This window comes from Dipodomys spectabilis, unplaced genomic scaffold (assembly GCF_019054845.1).
Source record: "Dipodomys spectabilis isolate Male_0828 unplaced genomic scaffold, ASM1905484v1 ptg000266l, whole genome shotgun sequence".
NCBI lineage: Eukaryota > Metazoa > Chordata > Mammalia > Rodentia > Heteromyidae > Dipodomys > Dipodomys spectabilis.
Genome location: NW_024870943.1, coordinates 5,798,261 through 5,822,721, shown reverse-complemented (window position 1 = coordinate 5,822,721; position 24,461 = coordinate 5,798,261). Strand labels below are relative to the sequence as shown.

The 24,461-nt window shown below is 59.9% G+C and overlaps 2 protein-coding genes across 5 annotated transcripts; one reads left to right on the top strand and one right to left on the bottom strand.

The window, feature by feature from the left end:
- The first annotated feature begins 274 nt into the window (after positions 1-274).
- Dhx34 (DExH-box helicase 34) lies at positions 275-12,797 on the top strand. Its single transcript, XM_042700472.1, has 17 exons — positions 275-308; positions 2,330-3,263; positions 3,487-3,798; positions 4,399-4,653; positions 5,257-5,359; positions 5,651-5,868; positions 6,203-6,377; positions 7,547-7,740; positions 7,945-8,046; positions 8,230-8,466; positions 8,552-8,725; positions 8,919-9,033; positions 9,915-10,021; positions 10,672-10,971; positions 11,522-11,698; positions 11,874-12,012; positions 12,324-12,797. Exons 2-17 carry the CDS (start codon positions 2,559-2,561, stop codon positions 12,452-12,454), a joined length of 3,444 nt encoding a protein of 1,147 aa, XP_042556406.1. The 5' UTR covers positions 275-308; positions 2,330-2,558; the 3' UTR covers positions 12,455-12,797.
- Positions 12,798-13,294: 497 nt separating this feature from the next.
- Meis3 (Meis homeobox 3) lies at positions 13,295-21,125 on the bottom strand. 4 transcript variants are annotated; one of them, XM_042700474.1, is made up of 13 exons: positions 20,878-21,125; positions 19,642-19,814; positions 18,977-19,136; positions 18,849-18,899; positions 18,348-18,398; positions 18,100-18,243; positions 15,952-16,063; positions 15,631-15,779; positions 14,869-14,945; positions 14,495-14,553; positions 14,315-14,401; positions 14,011-14,083; positions 13,295-13,712 (listed from the first exon to the last, which is right to left on the bottom strand). In XM_042700474.1, the coding sequence occupies exons 1-12, from the start codon at positions 20,887-20,889 to the stop codon at positions 14,034-14,036; spliced, it is 1,125 nt and encodes a 374-aa protein (XP_042556408.1). In that variant the 5' UTR covers positions 20,890-21,125; the 3' UTR covers positions 13,295-13,712; positions 14,011-14,033. The 4 variants fall into 4 exon arrangements, with proteins under 4 accessions (XP_042556408.1, XP_042556407.1, XP_042556409.1 ...); XM_042700473.1 differs by having other exon boundaries at positions 13,295-14,083; XM_042700475.1 differs by having other exon boundaries at positions 13,295-14,083; positions 15,631-15,776.
- Between the last annotated feature and the right edge of the window lie 3,336 nt (positions 21,126-24,461).

Sequence of the window (24,461 nt, the reverse complement as noted above, 5' to 3'; positions counted from 1 at the left end):
CCCTGGTCGCGCGATCCTGGGGTGCAGCGTGGAGAGGCGCGAACAGGTCCGAAGGCAGCTTTGCCGAGCCCCCACCGCACAGCGCCCCCAGCTGTCCCTAGGGGGCGCAGCGTCTCCGGAAGCTCTGTCGGAGAGCGAAGCAGAAGAAGGAACGCGCTGTACGCAGGCGCACCGTGGATCTTGCCTCCCCACCCCCCCCCCTCGCCGGCCGCTTGCCATTGGTTCCCTTGGTGAGGGCGGAGTGCGCAGGCGCAGCACTGACGTCATATGTGTGCCGGAAGTCGGTGCATCCGCGCCGCAGCGGAGAGGTGAGGGGCGTGGCGCGCGCGGGGTGGCGGTGGCGGTGGCGCGGCGGTGGCGGTGGCGCTGGTGCCGCTGTCCGGTTGGTTAGGGGTAGCTGGGCGTCCGCCGGAGAGTGGGTGAAGGAAACCCCGAGATAAAGAGGAATGTGCGCTGATGGCTCACGCCTGTAATCCTGGCTACTCAGGAGGTTGAGATCTGAGGAACAAGGTTCGAATCCAGTGCGGGCAAGGAGGACCAAAAAAGCCAAAAAAGTGGAATTGTGGCGCAAGCGCCAGCCGTGAGCAGAAAAAGTTCAGCGTGTCCACAGGCCCGAGTTCAAGCCCCAGCACCCAAAGAGGCTGGGTTGGGTGGCAAGCCTATGTCATTGTCCTGGTCGCCTGGACAGAAATGTGCGATCCTGCTTGAAAAACTAAGTGAGGGCGGAGCTGTGTTTGGCTCAAGAGGTAGAGCACAAGGCCCTGAGTTCAAACCCCAGTACTGGCACAAAAAAAAAAGGAAAAAAGAAAAAGAATGATAAACTTCCCATCAGGAAATTGCTCTTACAACTGTATATGTTTTGTTTGGTGCTGTTCCTGGGGCTTGAACTCAGGGCCTGGGTGCTGTCCCTGAGCTTTTTTTGTTTGTTTGTTTTGCCTAAGGCTGGAGCTCTACCACTTGAGCCAGAGCTCTACTTCTAGCTTTTTGTCAGTAACTTGGAGATAAGAGTCTTATGGACTTTCCTGCCCAGACTGGCTTCCAACCGTGATATTCAGAGCTCACTCAAGTCTCCTGAGTAGCTAGGATTACAGGTTGAGCCACCAGTACCCAGCTCTTTTTTTTTTTTTTTTTTTAATTTTCTGGGGTCCGGTCTTGGGGCTTGAACTCTAGGCCTGGGCACTGTCCCTCAGCTCTTCAGCTCAAGGCAAGTGCTCTACCACTTGAGCCACAGTGCCACTTCCAGCTTTTTTTCTTTTTGCCTTTGTGGTGCTGAGGAAGCGAACCCAGGACCTCATGCATGCAAGGCAAGCGCTCTACCACTGAGCCACCTTCCCAGCCCAGTTCCCAGCTCTGTATACTCTACTAGTTCCATCTTTTGCAATTGAAAGTCAAGAACCTAATTTTAAGTAACAAGACAATTTTTTTGGACTGGGAATATACATCATAAATGGTTTGTGAACCCTGTGTTCCATCCCCAGGAAACACAACAAAGCATCCTGTGACCGAAGCCAAGAGTGGAGGGTTGGAAAGAACTAAGCCTTGAGCACTAAGCCACATGGCCACACTTCTCCTGCTTCCCATGGTCACTCCCAGTGCCCCACATACAGGCTTTTTCCCTGGGTCAGACTGCCGGGAAGCCTGATAGAGTCAGCTTCAGGTTTCCATCCAGCTAGTCTAGTAACTAGATAAACCCACAGCTCTGCTCTCCTGGTAACTGGAGTGTAAAAGGCACAGAGGGGCCCTGATTGGCCCTAATTGGGTCATGTGCCCACTTCTCTGACCAATCCCAGAGCAAAAGTGGAATGTTGTACCATGATTGGTCAGGCCTTCCTCCAATCAATACTGGTTATATGAGGCCCTTGTCAGCAGATCCTTGAGGAAGACAAGGGCTGCTCTCCAAGGGGGACAGAAAGGCAGGAATGTGCCAGGCAGGGCAGAACAAGTGTACTGTGTACCTAAGGCTTGCATGTTAAGTGTTCCTTTCATCTCAAGGGGCTTCCAGTGCTGGCAAGCTCAGTGGACAGTTCCCATCTGATCCCACCTCCTGTGGCTCTGCTGTCACTCATGAAGGGTTCTCTCATTGATAGGTCAGGTGATCTATTCACTTCCTTTATGGCTCAGGCCACCCCCTTCCCCAACTCCTAAGTCTGGGCAGACACCTCTGGGCTTCCTGGATCCCAGCCCAGTCTCTTGAGTGGCCCAGGGTAGGAGGTGTGACTTGTATGAGCCGGGCCATCTGTGAGAGCTTGGGTTTATTTCTAATCCAGTGTTTGAGAAAGCAAAGCTTTAGGCAAATGAATGTCCTCTGCTCTCTTCCTGACACATCCAGGGTTCCCAAAGCCAGGACACATCTGTGTCCCTCCCAGAGTCGTGAAGAGCCTTGTGTGTTACCAGCTTGACCAGGCTGCTGGCAGCCCACTTTCACCTGCGATCCTATGCCAGGGAAGAGGAGGGGAATTTGCTCTTTGAAGAGGAAAGTAGGCCGGGCCTCTTAACTGCTGAAGGTGACATGATGACTGGAACTGAGGCCAGCTGGGGACAGCATTGTGATTAGCACCATGCCCTCCCCGGGGACAAGGGAGGGGCGGGACCGCCGAGACCGCCACTGGGCTCCTAGTGCCAAAGAAGCCCCTGAGAAGTGGGACTGGAATTGTCCAGAAACCCGGGGCCTCTTAGAGGACACTTTCTTCGGTGATGGAGGTTGTATCCGTCCGGGCTCGGAGGACTGCCAGAAGTTCTGGGCCTTCTTTGAGCGTCTGCAGAGGTACCAGAGTCTCAGGCCATCCAGGAAGGAGGAGACAGAGCCTGGATCCACCCCACATGGCCTCCCAGCCCTAGCCGACCTCCCTCGCACTTACGACCCCCGCTACCGCATCAACCTGTCCATCCTTGGCCCCGATCCCCGGGGCTCTCGGGGGCTGGCCACTCGCCTGCCTCCGGAGAGGGTGTCTGAGTTCCGCCGGGCTCTCTTGCATTACCTGGACTTCGGCCAGAAGCAGGCGTTCGCGCGGCTGGCCAAGCTGCAACGGGAGCGCGCAGCTCTTCCCATCGCCCAGTACGGGCGCCGCCTGTTGCAGACGCTGGCAGAGCACCAGGTGGTGGTGGTGGCTGGGGACACAGGCTGTGGCAAGTCTACGCAGGTGCCCCAGTACCTGCTGGCTGCCGGCTTCAGTCATGTGGCGTGCACTCAGCCCCGGCGAATCGCCTGCATCTCCTTGGCCAAGCGTGTGGCCTTCGAGAGCCTCAGTCAGTATGGCTCACAGGTGAGGGGGACAGGGTGTACTGTTGCAGCCAAAGTACAGGCCACTTAAGGCTTGTCAGTCCTCCAAGCATCCCAGTGACTCAAGCCTGTATTCCCAGATAATCAGGAGGCAGAGGTCAGGAGGATGGTGGTTGGAGGCCAGCCCTGAATGCACTGGAGGTGGGGATCTGGTGTTCAGGCCCAAGGTCTGCTCCTCCTCATCGATCTCCTTCCTCCTACCCCAGGTCGGCTACCAGATCCGCTTCGAAAGCACACGGTCGTCCGCCACCAAGATTGTGTTCCTGACGGTGGGGCTGCTCCTCCGGCAGATCCAGCGGGAGCCCAGCTTGCCTCAGTACCAGGTCCTCATCGTGGATGAAGTCCATGAGCGCCACCTCCACAGTGACTTCCTGTTGGGGGTCCTCCACCGCCTGCTGCCCAGGCGGCCTGACCTCAAGGTCATCCTCATGTCAGCCACCATCAACATCGAGCTCTTCTCCAGCTACTTTGGCCACGCCCCCGTGGTGCAGGTGCCGGGCCGGCTCTTCCCCATCACGGTACGTGGACACCCGCAGCACGGGGGTTCATCTTGGGGCCTGGCAGTGAGCCATGCCCTCTTTTTATTTACTTTTGTCAGATGTGGGGCTTGAACTCTGGGCCTGGACACTGTCTCTGAGCTCTTCAGCTCGAGGCAAGCGCTCTACCATTTGAGCCACAGGGCCACTTCCAGTTTTCTGGTGGTTCATTGGAGATAAGAGTCTCACAGGGACTTTTCTGCCTGGCCTGGCTTCAAACCACAGTTCTCAGATCTCAGCCTCCTGAGTAGCTAGGATTCCAGGCGTGAGTCACCGGTGCCCATCTTAAGCTTCCACTTTTATTTTTTTGGTACATTTACTCCAAACTAGGTAGACGCAGGATGGGCAGTTTGGGGGTGAAGGCCGAGTTGCTGTAACAAAGAAAACACTAGAAGGCTCATCTATGTGGACGCCGATTGCTTTTCTTGGCTGATGGTGGAGCTGGGTGGGGGTCCCAGCACCCTCAGGCTCCTCCTCCCCACTGGTGGCCGGCCACTCACCCCCCTCCCCCCCGGCTGCCTCTGCCCCTGTGGGGCCATGTCAGTCTCAAGCGCACCCCTGCGTGGGGCTGTCCTCTCTCAGGTTGTATACCAGCCACAGGAGGCAGAGCCCGCGATGTCCAAGTCAGAGAAGCTGGACCCTCGGCCTTTCCTGAGGGTGCTGGAGACCATCGACAACAAGTACCCCCCTGAAGAACGAGGGGACCTGCTGGTCTTCCTTAGCGGCATGGCAGAGATCAGCTCAGTGCTGGAGGCTGCTCAGACCTATGCCAGCCACACCCAGCGCTGGATAGTGCTGCCGCTGCACAGCGCCCTGTCTGTGGCCGACCAGGACAAGGTACCCACAGGAGCCAGGCAGAGCAAGACACATGGGGAACAGAGGGAGGGGCTGAGGGGCTGCTGGCACACCCAGCTGTGTGCCAGTATAGATGCCCTTGCCAAACAGTGGGAGGGCATGGCGGCTGGCAGGTTGCGCCGTTGTGGAGAGTCAGAAGGGCTTGTACAAAGGGCCTGTGGCCAGCAAGGGGGCATTTGGGAGATAACAGGCTGTGGCTGGGTACAGAGCAAGTCTGGAGAGATAGGGGGTGGGGCTAAGCCACAAGGGGCCCTAAAGACCCCAGGATGGGGCCTGGGAGCAAGAATGGGGGGTACACCTTGTGCTATAGAAGATCTCGGGCTACCATAGGAGAGCTGGGCGGCAGGGTGGGGGACTATGGGTCAGAGTGCAGAGGGGAAGCCAGCGGGTTGGGGAGACCAGAGGCTGCCCAGGAGAGGGGCTGGGTTTCCGGAAAGGCACGGGGGAGGGCGATTCAACAAATGTTTGAGCTCTTGTGAGGACTGAGGTGAGGTGGGTCCTGAGGTACATGGTGGGTGGGAGGGGGGCCCACATCAGGAGGCCAATGCAAGCAGGTGAGTCAGTGCTACCCCTCCTGTCCCACAGGTGTTCGACGTGGCGCCCCCTGGAGTCCGGAAATGCATTCTCTCAACCAACATTGCCGAGACCTCGGTCACCATCGACGGGATCCGCTTCGTAGTGGATTCTGGTAAGGCCTGCCTGGCCCCCACTGGGGACTTTGGGAGGTGTGGGAGGCTCGGGGGAGGGGGGCAGGGACTTGGGGTCTGCTATGCACAAAGGAGGCAGCCTGTCATGATAGCAGCTGGGCCTCAGCAAAGCCACCGACTCATGCCTTCACCCATGAGCCTTTGCGGGACACCTGGAGCTGGTGCAGTTAGCCAGGGCGGGAGAGAGGGCAGTGGGCATGGTGCCTCCCCCCCCCACTCCCGAGAGCGTGGGTGATGTGATTGGCCCTCAGCGCCTCCCTCTGCCCACCCAGGGAAGGTGAAAGAGATGAGCTACGACCCACAGGCCAAGCTGCAGCGGCTGCAGGAGTTCTGGATCAGCCAGGCCAGCGCCGAGCAGCGCAAGGGCCGCGCAGGCCGCACAGGGCCCGGCGTCTGCTACCGCCTCTACGCCGAGTCCGACTACGACGCCTTCACCCCCTACCCTGTGCCCGAGATCCGAAGGGTAGCTCTGGACACGCTGGTGCTGCAGGTGACGCAGGCAGGGAGGGTTGGGACAGCCACGAGGGGCCCCAGGGCCGCCCGCACCAGCAGAAAGCACCACAGGCAGGGCCCAGGACTCCCCACAACTGTGGTTGTTCCAGGCTTAGATCTGTGTGATCCTCCACTGTCAGGGTGAGGAAGGATGAGCTAGACAGACAGACAGACAGACAGACAGACAGACAGACAGACAGCTCGCTCCCCTGCCCTGCTACTGGCTGACGGAGCTTGAAGAGCCAAGTTCTGAGTTTGATTCTGAGCATGCCCTCCATGCTCCACAAGTAGTTCACATCCTCCCTGATCCTGGGGGTGTCTCCTTATTCCAGATGAAGAGCATGAGCGTGGGAGACCCCCGAACCTTCCCTTTCATCGAGCCCCCTCCACCAGCCAGCCTGGAAACCGCCATCCTCTACCTCCGAGACCAGGGGGCCCTGGACAGCTCAGAGGCCCTCACCCCCATCGGGTGCCTGCTGGCCCAGCTGCCTGTGGACGTGGTGATCGGTGAGGCCTGCCCCCTTCAAAGGGCACCCAGTTTTACCCTGAGCCTTCCCTGATCCCTGAGACCCATTCCCCAGTGCTCTGTGCCTAGGGCTGGGGTACAGCAGTAGATAAAAGACCCACATTCACCTTTGGGGGACAGCCCCTAGCTGGGAGGGGGCAAGAATGCATGAGGCTGGATGGTGCAGGGAGAGCAGGTAGGAACCCACTCTAGCATCTGAGGCCTGCAGCCCATGTGCTGGACCATGGAGAAGTGGCAAACAGGCATTGGAGGCAAAGGGTACAGGTGCAAAGGCCCTGTGGTGGGAACCTGCCTGGTGTCTTTGGGAGTGGGGAAGGGTCTTGTGACTGAGCACAGTGAGAGGGAGGGGAGAAGTTAAGTGTTTACTGAGCTCCTGCTCCAGCACTATTCTAGGCAACGATGATGCACGGCAAAAGCACTCAGTTCTCCTCTCCTGGAGCTTCTGAATTGGGGGCCAGGAGGGGGCGGGGAGGCAAACAGCAAGGCACAGAGCCCGTGGCTGGGACAGAGCCAGCACGAAGTGCTGGGGTCAGGTGGGGCAGGAGGGGCCAGGCTGGCTCAGCAGGAGCCACTTCCGGCCTGAGCCTGGCTTCACCAACCCCTTTCATTGGGTGGGGCCCCTGACAGGCGTGGGAACAGGGTGTCTGCAGTGAGTCACACATGTGTCACGAGACCTTGTCACCGGGCAGGCCAGTGGGACGGGGTGACCTGGAGGGCTGCGTCACACCAGGGGGTCTCTGTTCCTAGCGGTCTCCTCTCCATCCCGCCCCCCTCCCTCCTGCCCCGCTCACCCATCACCCCGGAGGAGATGGAGGCACATTGAGGAGCACTGGGAAGGAAAAGCAGGCCCAAGGCGGGAGCACTGGGGGAGGCGGTCATTGGGGGAGTGGCTGCAGCTGCGGGGGTGGGGGCAACCCGGCTCTATATAAGGCGCCCCAGCTATCCAGGAGGTGGGAGCTGCCCGTCTTCAACCACAGATGGGGAAACTGAGGCTCTTACCAAGGCCATGTGACCAGAAAGCTCAGCACAGGGTCTCTGAATCTACCCATCTGGCCCAGTAGGCTTTCTGTGGACCGTTGATTGGCGGAGGCAGCCCCGGGTGGGCGGGCCCACGGGTGCCCCGGCCTCACCCCAGCACCTGTGCACGCAGGGAAGATGCTGATCCTGGGAGCCATGTTCAGCCTGGCGGAGCCGGTGCTCACCGTAGCCGCGGCCCTCAGCGTCCAGTCGCCCTTCACCCGCAGCGCCCAGGGCAGCCTGGAGTGCGCAGCTGCCCGGAAGCCCCTGGAGAGCGACCAGGGAGACCCCTTCACACTTTTCAATGTCTTCAACGCCTGGGTGCAGGTGAGGGGCAGCGAGGCTGGGCTTGGCTGTCTGTCTGCCCCATCTGTCCATCTGTCCGTCTGTCGGTCATTACACCCAAGGTCAGGGCCCGTGGCTCCTCTAAGTGGCTACACCCAGCCTCGTGTCTACCATCTGAGCTCAGTGCAGGAGTGAGGACTCCCCTGGGGTTCCAGCTGGCCAGCGCTGACCCCCCCCCTCCCCCAGGTGAAGTCTGAGCGTGGTGGGAACTCGCGCCGCTGGTGCCGCCGGCGCGGCGTGGAGGAGCAGCGCCTGTATGAGATGGCCAACCTGCGGCGCCAGTTCAAGGTGTGGAGGGGGATGCGGCCCAGCTGGGGGCTTCCCCCCCCACTGCTGGGACTCCCCACGTGGGGCAGGGGTCCCTGCAGGGTGGTACCCACTGAGCATGAAATGCTGACAGGGAAGCAGGGAGGGTGGCAGCTGCCTTCCCAGTCCCCCAGCCTGTCTCCTTGTGGCCCCCACCCGACCCAGGAGCTGCTGGAGGACCACGGGCTGCTGGCTGGGGCCCCAGCGCCCCCCAGGGATGGCAGCAGCCGGCTGCAGGAGCGGCGGGAGCGGCGGGCGCTGCAGCAGCTCAAGCGGCAGCACGAGGAGGGCGCGGGCCGCGGGCGGAAGGTGCTGCGGCTGCGCGAGGACCGGGCCGCGGGTTCCAGCGACGAGGACGACCCTGCGGGCCCCGGGGCTCCCGACGGCGGCGTGGACATCCAGGTTGGCTGGGTGGAAGGGGGACTCACGGGCTCTCGATCCCCGCCTCCTAGGACAGGCACGGCCCCTCACACAGCGCCCCCTGCAGGACGTGAAGTTCAAGCTCCGCCACAACCTGGCGCAGCTGCAGGTGGCAGCCAGCGCGGCCCAGGACCTGAGCGGCGAGCGCCTGGCACTGCTCAAGCTGCTGCTGACCCGGGGCCTCTACCCGCAGCTGGCTGTGCCCGACGCCTTCAACAGCGGCCGCAAGGACTCTGACCAGGTGGGGCCTCTGAGCACCTCAGTCCCAGCCCGTACCCCAACTCAAGCGCCATGTGGGGGATGGACAGCCGGTCCCCAAGGGAAAAGGCCTGAGGGCTTCCTGGAGGAAGGGCCTGGCCAGGAGGTTGGGGATGGGGCTGGGCACCAGGCAGCAGGCCACGGGCCGCCCCAGCACTTGTCTCTGGCCTCTACAGATTTTCCACACCCAGGCCAAGCAGGGCGCCGTGCTGCACCCCACCTGCGTCTTCGCCAGCAGCCCCGAGGTGCTGCACGCCCAGGAGCTAGAAGCCCCAGACCAGGGGAGCCGAGGTGAGGTCTGGGGCAGCAAGCCAGCCCTGGCCACGGGCTCCTGGGCCCCCTGCGTGCCCCCCCCTTGAGGGCTCCCCCATCTCAGGTGTAAGCAGAGCCGTGCTCTGCCTGCCACCCTACTTTCCCTTTGTGTTTGGAGGTTTGGACATCTAGACAAGGCCTTGGCACCCCACCTGCTCAGCCCCCTGTTCCTTAGGGTCCTCCCCTCTCCTTCCTGTTGGAGCACCCTTCCTTCCCTCCCTCCCTCCCTTCCTTTCTTCCTTCCTTCCTTTTTTTTCCTTTCTCTTTTTGTTGGTCATGGGGATTGAACTAGGGGCCTTGAGCTCTTCAGCTCAAGGATAGCGCTCTACCACTTGAGCCACAGCGCCACTTCTGCTTTTCTGGTGGTTAATTTGAGAGGAGTCTCATGGACTTCCTGCTCTGGCTGGCTTTGAACCGCAATCCTCAGATCTCTACCTCCTGAGTAGCCAAGATTACAGGCGTGAGCCACCGATGGCTGGCTTCTTCCTTTCTTTTAAATTTTATTTTGTGGGAGGTAGTGCTGTGGCTCAAGTGGCAGAGCTCATCTTGAGCTGAAGAGCTCAAGGGCAGCGCTCAGGCCCAGAGTTCAAGCCCCGTGACCAACCCAAAAACAAAAACAAAAACAAACACAAATTATTTTGTGTTTCGCTGGACAGTGTGGAGCACGTGCAGACACTGTGTCACTATGGGTAGCCAGGGCTGTACTGCATCACCGCCGTGCCAGCCAGCACCTATAGCCCGTCGCAGCCTGCCCGTGGCACTGCAGGTGCTGAGTGGGCGTGTGGAGTCACCAGGGCAGGACAGGCCTGGGGATGGTGCTGCGGGAGGGGAGGTGGCCTGAGCTGCCCTCGGCCTTTCAGATGTCCGGGACAAGATGAGCCGCTCACACCAGCTCCTCACCTTCGTCTCCCTGCTGGAGACCAACAAGCCCTACCTGGTCAACTGCGTCCGTGTCCCAGCCCTCCAGGTGGGTTTCTGCGCAGACGCCAGGTTGGGGCTGGCCCTGAGCTAAGCCCTGTGGTAGAGGTGCAGGGAGGGGATTGGAGCACAGGGGAGGGGTGGAGAGGGAACCATTTCTGATAGGGTGTAAGGCACTAAGGCCAGCCATACCTGGGAGGCACACACTGGGACAGGGCCATAGCAGAGGGACCCAGCAGGTGCAAAGGCCCTGAGGCCTCTTTTTCTGAGGGAGATCAGGAAAGCGCCCTGGCGCTCGTAGGCCTCTGGCTTCTGATGGCCCTGTGATCGAGTGTCATGGCTGAGCTTGCACACTGCTGTGTGTGCATGTGTGTGAACAACACAAAGAATCCAGGAGAGGCCATCCCAAGCTCTGCAGGCAGGGAGGCGGGCAGACCCCTGGTAGAGGGGGCTAACAGAGGGTAAGTGTTCCAGAGGTAGGTGGGCAGGCATCCACTGAGCCCTTCACCCCTTTACCCAGTGCTGAGCCAGCCCCCTGTGACCAGGTCCACCCATCTCACAGGACACCCCACAGCTGAGCAGGACCCCGGGCCAACCCCCACATTGGGGGAGTGGGATCTCTGCTCCTGGGACTCAGAGCTTGCTTGGACTTCAGACCCAGCCTGATTGGATCCCCGCATGTCCCCACCCCTCCCCCAGTCCCTCCTGCTGCTCAGCCGCTCTCTGGACACCAGTGGTGACTGCTCCCGCCTGGTGGCCGACGGCTGGCTGGAGCTGCGGCTGGCGGACAGTGAGAGTGCCGTCCGGCTCCTGGCAACCTCCCTGAAGCTCCGAGCCCGCTGGGAAAGCGCCCTGGACCAGCAGCTGGCACGCCAGGCCCTGCGGCGGCGGCAGCAGCAGCGACAAAGGCCTGAGGAAGAGGAAGAGGAGAGGCTGCCGATCCACAGCAAGGAGGTGGCCGCCCTGGGCAGGGAGCTGCTGCAGTTCATGGCCTCCAAGGTACCACAGCCAGAGAGGTTGGGTGACTTGTCCAGGGTCACACAGCCAGTTAAGGGACCCCAGGAGCCTGGTCCAGAAGCAGCAGCACAACACGTCACCTGCAGTCACTGAGCGCCTTCTGCCGGTGCGCCTCATGCTGCCACCGCACATGCAGGATGCGTGGGAGGAACTGAACTGAGCAGGCACAAACCTCGTCCCCTTCTCACAGAGAGCCTGGCTCCTGGGTGGGTGGGCCAGACCGGTGCAATCCAGGCTGACTTCTTGGAGAAGGAGAGGAGCATAAGAAAAAAGGGCGGAACCCAGTGAGTCAGGAAAAGGGGAACAAGGCTGATGTCCCTTGGTGGAGTGGATGGCCAGACTGGATCTGGCCGTGGTCCTCCAGCGACAGGAAGCAGAGACCAGGGAAGGCAGTTGAGGGAGGGATGGGTATGGAGGCCTGAGTGTGCGTGGGGAACTTGTGAGCGTCTTCATGAGTTGATTCTCATAATGAAATTGCTGTGGGGCTTCAGGTATCGGTGGATCTAGGTGCTCTGCTCTCTGTCCTCTGTAGGTTCCCTACAGCCTGCGGCGGCTCACAGGCCTTGAGACCCAGAACCTCTATGTGGGACCCCAGACAGTCACAACCGCCCCTAGTCTCCCTGGTCTCTTTGGAGACTCCACCCTGTCCCCCCACCCCACCAAAGGGGGCTATGTGGTCACTGACTTCCTCACCTACAACTGCCTTGTGGTAAGCACCAACCCTGCCTCAGCTCCCTCAGCCCTCTGCCCTGGAAGTGGGGTTTTCTAGCCCCCCACCCCTGCTCCCACCCTGAAACTGACCCCTCCCCAAGGGTCCTGGGTGGGGTTCAGGTGGGGAGGCCCAGGCCTTAGCTCATGGCCTCCTGTCACTGGTCCCCGCGCAGAGCGACACAGACCTGTACAGTGACTGTCTGCGTACCTTCTGGACCTGCCCGCACTGCGGCCTGCACCTGCCGCTCACGCCCTTGGAGCGCATGGCTCACGAGAACACCTGTGCCCAGGCCCCGCAGGAGGATGGCGCAGGTCAGGACCGGCCGTGTCGCCTGTGTGCCCTGGCGTCCATCCTGGTGCCACCTGGCTTTGTCAGGAAAGCACCCCCCCACACACACACAGCCTTGCTTGCCACTTTCTCCTTATTCCCCGGCACTCTCTTTGTCACCCTGGCCTATCTCCTGTCCTGCCACCCAGAGGGTCACAACACCTCCAGCCTGTCCCCTGGGACTCCCTGGGCAAAGACACATTCCCTATGGGCCTGAGCCCAGGGGCCAGGGTGGAGTGGGGGGGGGGAAACTGCTCAGTGCAGAGCAGCCTCTGAAGCCGCCCTTCCTCCGCAGAGGCAGAAGAAGACCCCGCACCCATCCAGAAGGCTTCCGCCCTGCAGAGGCCCTACCACTGCGACACCTGCGGCCAGGACTTCCTGTTCTCCCCCACTGAGGCCCTGCGGCACCGGCGGCAGCACCTGTGAGCCCACCACAGCGCCACCACTGGTGTGGTTGTGCCTATGCAAATATACACAGACTGCGCCTGTGATCCTCAGGGGGCCCGCCCACAGTGTGGGTGTGGCCAGCCAAATATACATCAGCAGCACCTGTGAGCCCTGCTGCCCTGCCCTTGGCGTAGGTGTGATTATGCAAATGAATCCATCTGACTACCTTGGGAGCCTGTTCCACCAGCTGGGCAGTGCAGCAGCCCTACTTCTCCCTCTCCCCTCCCGCTTTTCCCTTCCCTTCTCTCCCACTATGAGGCCTGCATTTGCCCATCCACATGGGTTGCTTTGGAATAATTTCATCTTTATGGCTAAGTGTGGACTGTGAATGTACAAACCAAGTGGGAGCTACACAAATATGGGAGGGAGAGCTAGGAAGGTGGCTCAGTGGTAGAACATTTGCCATGTATACATGAGGCCCTGGGTTTGATTCCTCAGCACCACATAAGCAGAACAAAAAAAGCCGGAAGTGGTGCAGTGGCTCAAGTCGTAGAGTGCTAGCCTTGAGCTGAAGAGCTGAGGGACAGTGCCCAGGCCCAGAGTTCAGGCCCCACGACCGGACCCCCAAAAAAAAAATATGGGAGGGAGCCCCCAGAGCTGCCCAGCCAGGCCTAAAATGCCACCCTGCCACACAATGAACTTAGTAACAGTTGATGTTTTGAGCTACCAAGTTTCAGGGAAGCTTGTTACATTGCAATAGCTAACTGATATGCACAGGGCTAACAGCAGGACAAAGACTAGCAGTTATTTTTGGAGATTCTTGAACCTCAGATGTGTGAGAATTGCAATCTTAGAAGAGACAGCAGGACTCTGGTGACGTTGTGTTTTTAAGACTTTATCATTAAAAAAAAAAGTAGAAGACATTAGAGAAGAGAGATGAGGGAGGCAAGGGAGTGGTGGGAAGATACCAGAATCTCCCCAAAGGTCAGGCCTGGGTGACCCTCCTTCCCCGATAGTCCTAGTGCACCCCCCAATCCCTTCTCTGCCCTGGTGGTGGGGCCCCCAGCCGCCGTCTTCTGCAAACCCTGACCCAGTTCTCAGCTTGGTCCCAAGCACAAAAGCAGAAGAGGGGGGCAGGGCCTGGAGTGTCCCCCATGTCCCAGTGGGGCCCCAGGGAGGTAGGAGTTGAACAAAGAGGCCTTTGGAGTCCTGAAGTTAGAGGGCATGGTGAGGACGGTGAGGAGGAGCTAGGTGCAAGGCTGGTGCTCACAAGGCTGTGGTGCTCACAGGCTGGGGCCTGTGGCACAGAGGAGGAAAAAAACAGGTTGGGGGTATTGCCCCCACCATCCCAGCAGGGACAGAGGAAGACTTTGCACATGGCTTCCTCTAGGAAGCCCACCCTGAATGGCCACCTGTCTGGGTGGGATGGTGCATTGGTGGGTGGGTAGAACATACAGATGGCTGAACGTGTGCACAGATGCAAGAATGGATGGGAAGGGGTGGAGTGATAGGCGAGGGGGTGACCCATCTTCCACCAAATCTTAAGAGACCCTGCCTTTGGAGAGTGACCGGAGTCTAGGGAGCCGGCCACTCACCGTCTCCTGAATGAATCCAGCCTCTATAGATAGTGCCATTCTCCTTCCAAGGTCACACTCATCCCCGCGGATCCTGGAGGACAAGAGAGGAGTTGGTGGTATTCCTACCCAAGATATCTGTAACTCCCACCCTTTCTTCACCCCGGATCCCTCTACCAGGATAGACCGAGTCATGTTTTAAGCAGGCGCTGGCCCTTTAAGAAGGTGGTGGTGGGCTGAGAGCGAGAGGCCCACTGAATTATTCCTGGAAGGAGTTGGGGGGACCAGACTGTGGGCGTGGCTCGGCCCGAGGGCGAGGCCTTACCGGGCTGCCGGACGGTCGGGTGCTGCGGCTGAATCTCCGTGTATCCGGCCGCGGGCTGGCCCTCGGGGCTGAAGCCTGTGCCCTGCCCTGCGGAGGGGGTCAGGGGTGCGGGCTGAGCCGGGGGTGGGGCGGGAGGAGGCAGGACCCACCTCTGATGCCCTGATCACGCCCACCCTGTACCTGTGCGGTTGGATTGATCGATCATGGGCTGCACGATGCGTCTCCGGGCGTTAATGAACCTGGAAGCGGCCGTGGACACGGCACGGGGTGTGAAGACCGAGCCCGGATCCACCGAGAGCATAGGCGGCCGGGGAACGCGCGGCCCGCGGCCTCCTTCAGCACCACGGACAGCGCCGGAGCGGCCCCGCCCTCAGGCTCGGCCCCGCCCACCCGCGGCCGCGCCATGCTTAGGCCCGGGCCCCGCCCACCCTCGGTCTCGGCCCCGCCCACCCGCGGCCCGGCCCTACTTCGGCCCAGGCCCCACCCACCCTCCGTCTAAGCTCCGCCCACCGCGGCCCCAGCCCCGCCCATCCTCAGTCCGGGTCCTGGCTCACCAGTTGTTCACTTGCAGAATGGTGAGGCCCGTGTCCTGGGCCAACTGTTTCTTCTGCTCCTCCGAGGGGTACGGGTGCTGCGGCCACCAGCGAGAGAGTCACCCTCCTGCCAGGCCTCATCTGATCCCCAAGTTCCGGCCTGGTGTGCCCGAGCCCCGGATGGAGCAGCCGGCTGGCTCGGGGTCCCAGGTCTGCCCCTGAGTCTCTGAGGCTTTGCCAGAGCCAAGCTCGGGTCGTGATCACACCGCAAAATCCCCTCCCCCGCAGCTTCCAGCTCTTAGGGCCTAATTGGCCAGCTCCCCGGGAGGCCAGCAAGGTGGAGGCTGGCAGCGGAGGCCCTGTGTCAGAGACCCCCTGCTCCTCTCCCATAATCCATCCCCCTACCCCGTGACTCAGTCTCTCTGCCGGCTATCTCACTGATTAGGGCAACCCCATGTCTCCCCATCAGTCTCCCCGGTCTTCATATAGCTAGCTCTCTCCATAAAGCTGTGTGGTGGGGTGGCTGAGGCCACACAACCTGCATTTGAACCCACATCTGGCTGTGTGACTTTGAGCGCATCCCCTGACCACCCTGGTCTCCAGTCTCCCCATTAGCACAGTGGAAACAATATTGACTCCCTCCTTCACGGGATACATTGGGATGGGGGGCGGGTGGGGAGCACCTGGCACACAGGTACTGCTGAGGTCTGACCCTTTTCCCCCATCTCCCATCTTGGGGATCGTGGGCAGCGCCTCCCTCTCCCCGCTGGGCATTGGGCTCACCGACAGGTGCTGGAACAACCAGGCTCTCATGATGTTTGTGGCCACCTTGGGGAAGATTCCCCTCTTCTTGTTCCGCCGCCGCTCCTGGTCCAGCTCCTCATCCTCTCCCCCAGAACTGGGAGAGGCCACACTTGTGTCCAGCCCGTCTCCTAGGGGGAGGGGGAATGATAGGCATACTGCGGTGGATGGTGAAGAGCGGGCCCCAGTCTGTCACCCAAGAAACCACACGTCAGCTGTTTCTATGGAAATCCTCCTTGGAGTCTAACTTCAATCCTCAAATCCATTTTCCCAGGTTTTCTCTTCACCCCTCAAGTTTCTCACCCTGGTCGCTGGAGTTGTCCCCACTGTGAGAGGCCAGGCCCCCACTGGATGGACCTGGGGTCCCCAGGTGTACAGACCCGCTGTCTTCATGGTCTCTGATCCATGTATTATTCTAGAAAACAAGAGAGCTGAACATCAACATCAAGACTTGGGGGAACCATGCTGATGGCTCACACCTGTAATCCTGGCTACTCAGAGGCTGAGATCCAGGGAGGTCCATGAGGTTTTTATCTCCAATTAACCATCAAAAAGCTGGAAGTGCTGTGGTGGCTCAAGTGGTAGAGTGCCAGTCTTGAGCAAAAAGGAAGCGCATGCAGCCCTGAGTTCAAGCCTTAGGAGCAGTGCAAGTATGTGCATGCATGCACACACACATTTTTACTAGATCTCCTCTTTCCTGGCTGTGTGATCTTGGATGAGTCATCTCACCTCTCTTTGCCTGAGTTCTCAACAGGGAAATAGAGCATGAATTGGGATGGTGGGGGGGGGGGGGAGGGGCAGTCAATGAGACTGAGGCCTACAGTGATCACCCTGGGAGCAGAGGTGTGTGAGGATCAGGTGAAGCTGGTGGAGGGCAGCCATGCCCGGCTCCACCCCCACCCCAGCCGACCACATCAGACTCATTAACCCTCCTGTAGCAAAATGGATGAATATTTAACTGAGTGGAATAAATAACGACTATAAATAGTCTCTCATTAGTTCAGGTCAGATTTTGCTGCTAAATGAGTTTGCACTGGACTCAAGGAGAAAAAAAATAAATAAATAAGAAGCTCAAATTCCTGTTTTCCATGATTGTAGTGTCTCAGGCTTGCATATAAAGGAACTAGGGCTGTGCCTAGGTCTCTGTCTCGGTCTCTGTCTCTTTTATTGGCAATGAACCCAAGGGCCTCAAGTTCTCTGCTGCTTGAGTTATGCCAAAGCTCTTTTTTGTTTGTTTTGGCAGTCATGGGGCTTGAACTCAGGGCCTAGCATTTGAGCCACAGCACCACTTCTGGTTTTCTGGTGGTTTATTGGAAATAAGAGTTTTCTACTCGGGGCTTTGAACTGTGATCCTTGGATCTCAGCCTCCTGAGTAACTAGGATTACATGCGTGAGCCACCAGCGCCTGGCTACTACAGCCCTATTGTATTTGTATTTTATTTTCAGGCAGGCTAATTTTACCCCAGCTGGCCTGGAACCCAAGGTCCTCTTGTCTCTGCTTCCCGAGCACTGGGACTACAGACCTGTGTCACAACTCCAGGCTCTGTCCTGACAGTGTCCACTGGCACATTACTGCATGTGACCTGAGTGTGGGTGTTTTCACTTGAGATCCTGGGACACAGTGGCTGTCCCCGGGGAGGGCGTGGCTGCAGGGTGGGGGGTGGTCCTGGAGCCAGGCAGTGGGTGATTGAAGGCCTGTGTATCTACCTCTGCAAGGCCTGTGCTTCTGACCCAGAGCTGCTGTCCGGGTCTGACTTCATGCCATGCTGGGTCACTGCTGGCTGTGTGGAACTGTGATTGCCTGGCCTGACTGGTCCCCATGGCTTCCCGCTGTCTGTCCACTCCACACAGCTATATCCTGTGTGGTTGCTGTGATTGTGTCTGGGGTCTTAAGTCAACAAAACTGCAGGGCGAGTGTAACCGAGACTGACTGCCATGTGATCTTGGCATTGGAGGGTTTTATGTATGTATTTTTTTTTTAGACAGATTGTGGTTGGTAGACCAAAATGGTCTTGAACCCTTCATCCTCCTATCTCTATGAATGCTGGGATTACAGGCATGTGTCACCATACCCCCTGCCCTTCCACTTGACCTTGTTGCTTAGCTGAGCCTGTAGGACTATTTTCTAAGTCTGTGCAGATGAATTGGACAGGTCCTGGCAGATGCTGGGCTGGCTGTTCCGTGAGTGGAGTTAGAAGCAATCGGGGTTAGGGTTACGGGGTGTGTGTGTGTGTGTGTGTGTGTTTGCTGTCCTGGAGTCCAGTGTGACCGTATCTGAGTTTTCCCAGCAGTACCTGGTGTTCTGTGGATCCCATTTCTACACTGGGGTGTGGGTAGGGGAGGAGGAACGCTGCTGTATGGCTGCAGTATGTGTGCAGTATGCTCAATGCATGCCCCATGGCGGGCCAGGCCCAGCCCCAGTTGCCAGGCAACATCCAGCGCCCCGCCCACCTGGTCTGGGAAGCTGGTGCAGGAGTAGTCCTCCAGGTCCTCCCTGCAGCCGTCGTCCCGGTCCTCGATGACCAGGTCGATGGGCATCTTCCCCTTGAGGCAGGTGATGTAGCGGTGACAGAAGTTGTCGCACAGGTCGTGGACCTGGGGGGGCACCGGGGTACTGGGGGGGGCACCCAGGGGGCCAGGGCTGGGGTGCACAGGGGCGAGGGGTAAGAGGTGACATGGGGCAGGCCAGAAGCCCTCACCTTCTCCAGCTCCAGCAGGTGGAAGCGAAGCACCTGGATGGCCTGGATCATCTGGGGAGAGAGGGAGACAGAGGAACAGGAAGACAGAGTGACAGACAAGGCCCAAGTGGCAAATGGGGACAGAGTGACAGATGGACAGGGGGACAAAGCAGATGAGGACAATGGGTATGGAGGAGCCGAGGGCAGAGATGGAGAACAAGAGTGAGGGAAAGAAAAGGGCTGAGGCAGTGCCAAGCTCTACATGTCACCTGCCCACCCTCTGTGCGGACCCCACCCTACACTGGCAAACCCCGTTTCCCAGAAGCCTTTGCGAAAAGGCTGGGCCCACAGGGACAGCCTCATGGGAGCTTGGGACTCAAGGAAATGGAGACGCCAACATATGTCTCTCTCCTTCGTCCTCTGCTTCCCCTCTCCCTCTCTCTCCTCCTCCCCACCCTCCCTCCCTCGTCACAGCCAACGCCAGGGTGTGGAGGGCAGTGGTGGGGACGGCCTGGTCCTCACCAGATTGTCCAGCTCTGGGTTGGAGGAGAACAGTGGCCTCTCGGAGCGGATCTGGGAAGGAACAAGAGGCATCTGATGCGATCCCCTCTCTTGTGCATCGCCCCTCTGGCTCAAGCAGGCCCACTCACCTGCTTGGCAAAGGCAGCGATGTCCTCGTTGAAGGAATCTGAGGAGCACACGTCTCCTCCGGGAGGGGTGCCCAGCCCAGCCCCGGTGCCATCGCGGGGTGAGCAGGTGGCCAGTTCACACTTCTCAAAGACCAGGGCCAGCAGAGGGAAGAGTGGGTGTCTGGAGAGGGAAGCAGAGGGCTTAGGAGGGGTGATGGACTGAGTGGGAGGAGACAAGGGACCCAGAGAGAAGACTGGGGGATGGAGATGGAGAGAGACAGGCAGAGAGAGGTGGCTCATGCCTGTAGTACCAGCACTTGGACACTGAGGCAGGACTTTTTTTTTTGTCAGTTGTGGGGCTTGAACTCTGGATCTGGGTGCTGTCCCTCAGCTCTTCAGCTCAAGGCGAGCGCTCTACCACTTGAGCCACAGCGCCACCTCCAGTTTTCTGGTGGTTTATTAGAGATAAGAGTCTCAGGGACTTTCCTGCCTGGGGTAGCTTTGAACCATGATCCTCAGATCTCACCTCCTGAGTAGCTAGGATTACAGGCGTGAGCCACTGGCTCCTGGCTTAATGGAGAGACTCTTAAAATCAAGGCCAGCCTTGGGACACACAGTGAGATGGAGAGACAGTCAGAGGGAAGAGGGGTGCCTGGGGACATCATCTGGGCCCCAGATTCACTCACCCATAGATTTCGTCCTTCTCCCTCTTCAACCCTTCGCTGTCCAAGCCTGGGGGTGGGGGCTGGGGAGGCCGATGTGGGCCGTAGGGACCAGAGGCCGGGGGTGCTGTCTGGGGGAAGCCACCCAAGGCTGCCGGGCGGTCCACGAGGCCTGGGTAGTGGGATAGCTCGTCGTACTGGGGGGAAGCAAAAGGAGGAGCTCTGGGGAGTCAGCACCCCAAGATTCAGCCCTCTACCCTGTCACCCACAGACGCTCTCTCTGTCCACAGCCTCCTGTGTTCTATGGAGCTGTCTGCGTGGGTCCTTCCTGCTCCTGTGGCCGGGAGGGGGGGAAGGGCAAGTGTGACAAGAGGACCAGAGGAAGAGCCTGAGACAGGTCAGGGGCTCAGGGAGAGGAGAGGGTGGAGAGATCTAAAGACCAAGAGACGAGGGAGATAAGGAGAGACAAGAGGGGCCACCTCCCCATTGTTTGTACACAGACATGCACACATGCGCACAGGCTCGCTGGTCACAAGTGTGTCTGTCAGTCATGCACACTGGCATCTTGTCACTCTACCTGCCGCACACCCCTATACTTGCTGCCTCCCCCCAGCCATATACAATCCAGTCACATGTGCACATATGATGATCTACAACAGGTCAGCAGAACCCCCCCCCACACACACATATACCCCAGCATGAACGAATGAGACACTGAGCAGAGCTGAGCACCCATTCAGTAACCAGCATCAACCCCCAAACACACGTGGGCCAAGGGCCCCAAAGAGACAGGCCCACGCGCCAGGGCCACAGGGCGCTCTCCAGCACCAGGCCCAGGGCGAGGAAGCCAGGAGGTCCCGAGACGGCGGGATGAGGCCTGGGTGGACTGGGGACCCTCACCCCCGTCTGCCGGGTCTGGCCCCCTCCCTCCCTCTGTCGTTCTCTCTCTCCTCCAACCCCTTCTTGAACTTCTCCAGAACCCCGAAGTTGAATGCGGCTGCTCCCTGCTGCTAGTCGCCCGCCCACCGAATGGGGCCCCCAGCCAAAGTGGGTGTTGCCTCCTCCCCGTCTCCCACCCCCTGACCCGCGCCCCCCCTCCTGGACCAGTCCCCACCCCTCACCCTGGGTGCGGGTCTCCAAGAGAGGGAGCCTGGGGGGGCAGCAGGGGAAGGGTGAGGGGTGAAGGGCCTGAGATGGGGACCCCCGGGACCGAGGGTCGGGGGAGCAGGGGCGCGCAGGGAGGAGGGGTCGCCCACCTACCCTCCGGGCCATGGGCTGGAGCCCGGCCTCCCGGCGGCGGAGCCTGGCAGGCCGGGCAGAGGTGGGGCGGGCGGGTCACAGCCCCGGGCTCATCGCGGCCAGTGAAGGCGCAGGCTGGGGTCGCCGCGCCCCGTCTCGACCCCGGCCCGGCCCCGGGGTGCAGAAGCGAAGCTGCCCGCGAGGGTACGATCGGGACCCGGGGCGCGGGCGGGGGCGGCGGCCGGCGGTGCCGGGGCTCCGCGCTCCGCTCCGCGCTCCTCTCCTCTCCCTCTGTGGTCACATCCGGAAGTTCCTCCGCTGAGATGCTTAACCCGCTGTCCGCCGGTAGCCGGCGCGGGAGGAGGGCGGGGCGTGCGAGGGGCGGGGCGTGCGAGGGCGGGGCGTGCGAGGGGAGGGGCTGCGAGAGCGGGGCGTGAAGAGGGCGGAGCGTGAGAGGGGAGGGGCGTGCAGAGGGCGGGGCGTGAGGAGGGCGGAGCGTGCGAGGGGAGGGGCGTGCGAGGGGAGGGGCGTGCGGAGGGCGGGGCGTGCGGAGGGCGGGGCGTGAGAGGGGAGGGGCGTGCAGAGGGCGGGGCGTGAGGAGGGCGGAGCGTGCGAGGGGAGGGGCGTGTGAGGGTAGGGGCGTGCGAGGGGAGGGGCTGCGAGGGCGGGGCGTGAAGAGGGCGGAGCGTGAGAGGGGAGGGGCGTGCGGAGGGCGGGGCATACAAGGGGAGGGGCGTGAGAGGGGAGGGGCGTGCGAGGGCGGGGCATACAAGGGGAGGGGCGTGAGAGGGGAGGGGCGTGCGAGGGCGGGGCATGAGAGGGGAGGGGCGTGAGGAGGGCAGAGCATAAGAGGGGAGGGGCATGAGGGGGAAGGGGGTATGAGGAAGGCGGGGCGAGAGGAGGGGCGTGAGGGGCGGGGCATGAGAGAAGGGAGGCATAGAGGGCGTGGCATGAGAGGAGCGAGGTATGAGAGGGCGTGGCATGAAGGGACATAAAGAGGGCGTGGCGTGGTGGGCGGGCGGATTGCAGGATAGGGCTTGATTAAGGAAGTGACACTTAGGAGGTGGGGTGTAGAGGGGCGGGGCTTAAGGATTGTATTGGAGACCGGGCCTGAGAGAGGAAGGGGGTGAGGGAGATGTGGTGGGTCGGGGCATTGAGGGGCCACCCCTTCTTTCTCTCCCCCACAGCTTTTATCCCTTCTTGCCTTCTCCCTCCCTCTTCTCGATTCTCCCCCCCCACGCTTTGTAATCTCAGGTTCCCAGGACCCCCAGTCTGCTCCTTGCAGCTTCCACCCTCCATCTGGTCCCCCCTCGTTTACTCCTCTCCTTTTCCCTCTTCTCTCTTCCCTTTCCCTCTTCCCTCCCCGCCTTCCTTTTCCTTTCTCTCTTCCTCCCTCTCTCACCTCTCCTAGGTTTTATGATCTCTTGTTGCCTTGGCACATTCTGTCAAGGACAGTGTGGGTTTTGGTCCTGTCCGTGTGTCTCTGTCTGTGCACAGAAACATGTTCACCTCTGTCTTTCTGCTCATCTTTGACTCCTGCCTTCTAGAAGGTTCTTTGCTTCCTGTGTCCTCAGCGCTCTCAGGGAGCCTGTGGAATCTCTGGAACTAGGTGAACCGTGTTTGGGGGTACACGGAGGGGGAGGTGCGCAGTTCTTACCAGTTCCCAGGACAAGCTTGGAAACTATTTTAGTCACGTGTCCAGACTTGTGCAACTATTGAGTTGACTCTGTACTCTGAAGCCCTGGACACTCTGCTGACCCTGGCCTGCAGCCATTTCCAGGGTATCCCCTAAATCGAGAGTCTGCACCCATCCCGCATAGGCCCTTCCCCTTCTCAGCCGATGGGGGGGAGGGGTAAGAAGGGGCAGGCTGGCTGGGTGTCTTGGTGCTCCTCTTTAATCCCAGCCCTTGGAAGGCAGAGTCAGGGGATTGATGAGTTCCAGGCCAGCTGGGGTTCTGTAGCCAGGTCCTAGGGATGGGAGGGGTTTGCTGTAGGGGAGGTGTCAAGCCTCTGAGGAGCTGTGGCTGATTCCCCAGTCCTCTCTTCTTCACCCCCCCCCCAACTCTTTCCCCCTCCCTCCTCCCTGATCCTCTTGTGGAAGGTGCTGGGCCTTTAAGGCTGATGGAGGAAAAGAGATCTGGAGAGTCCCCTCATCATCTCCGCCCCCTAGATAGGGGTTCTGGAGCAGAAAATTAATTTGAATCACTTTTTAATTAAAGATACAAAGCTCATCTGGCTGCCCTGCCTGCCCTCAGTAGAGACTCAGGAAGCAGGGGGGCGGGGGGCAGCAGCTTGCAGCCCCAGCCTGCATCTGTGTCTTGGGATCTAGGTGTGCGCTGAACCTCTCTGTCCTGGACAGCTGTGCAACATCCTCTGAACAAAGGAAGCGTCCTGTCCCCCAAGCCGGTGTGGGAGGTGAGGGGTGCAAAGGGGGTGGGGTGGGTGGAGAGGCCCATGAGGACTGCAGGGCTATTTCTGTCCTGGCTGAGAGCTCAGGAGGATTCTCCGGCCCCATACAAGGGCGAGCTGGGTATAAATCTTTGTAATTAATGGGAGGGAGGGAGGCTGGACAGGGAGGAGAGAAATTGAGGAGGGAGGAGGTGGTACTGCTGCTCTCTGGGACTCAATCTCTCTCTCTCTCTCCCCACACGCATGCATATGTGCACATGTGTGCATACACACCCATGCATTCACAGGCATGGCGCACACTACACACGCATCCACCCATGTACATAATGTACTGGCACCACCCACACACGTGCAAAACACCCACACACGTGTGGGCATCCATCCACCCCCACGCACAATTCCTGTGCACAATGCATGTAGATACACGTGCTCTCACATGTGCACACAGAGTATGTGTATGTGATGCACACACAAGCACACACACACACATACATACACACACCCCTGCTGTCCCTTCTTGAGCCTCCTCTCCTGGGCCTCCTCACCCCAGATGCCCCTCTTTACACAGCTGGATTTTCCCTGGCATGCCTGGCGCTGGAGCTGTCCAGGCTTTGCCATTGCTCGTGAAAGGCCTGTGCCCCAAGGTGGCAGGTGTGAACACTCTCTGAGGGCCGCTTCCTGTGTGTGCAGCTCAGGTGGGTGGTGCCCACCCCACTCACCCCGATTTTCCAGGTGGGATGCCCTAGGTCAGGCCTCCATCACCTTCTTCAAGGCCTCCCCGCAGCTTCCTCGCCAGCCCAGACTCCTGGGCTATGTATGTCATGCTGGGGGGAGCAAAGGCTCTGGACTTCGCCCTTTTGTCTCTGTCAGTGATTCTGCCCTCTCCTGCTCTTCTTCTTCAAGATGGCTGTCCCATCCCCACCATCTAGAATACAGCGGACGATGGCATCCTTCCTCTGTCTCATCTGTCTGCTTGGAATGTGTCTGTTGGTCCATCTGGCTTCTCACAGATCTCCTCTGCTTCTCTCTTACTCGCTCTTTGTGCCTTTCTTCACCCCCACATTTGACTCTTGGGCTCCCCCTATACCCATTGCCTGGCCCTTTACGAGCAAAATGGTCCTGTGCCCGAGGTCTTCCCCTGCTCTGGCCTGGCTCCAGGAGAAGGAAACATTTATCTTGGGGGCCCCTGTGCCCAC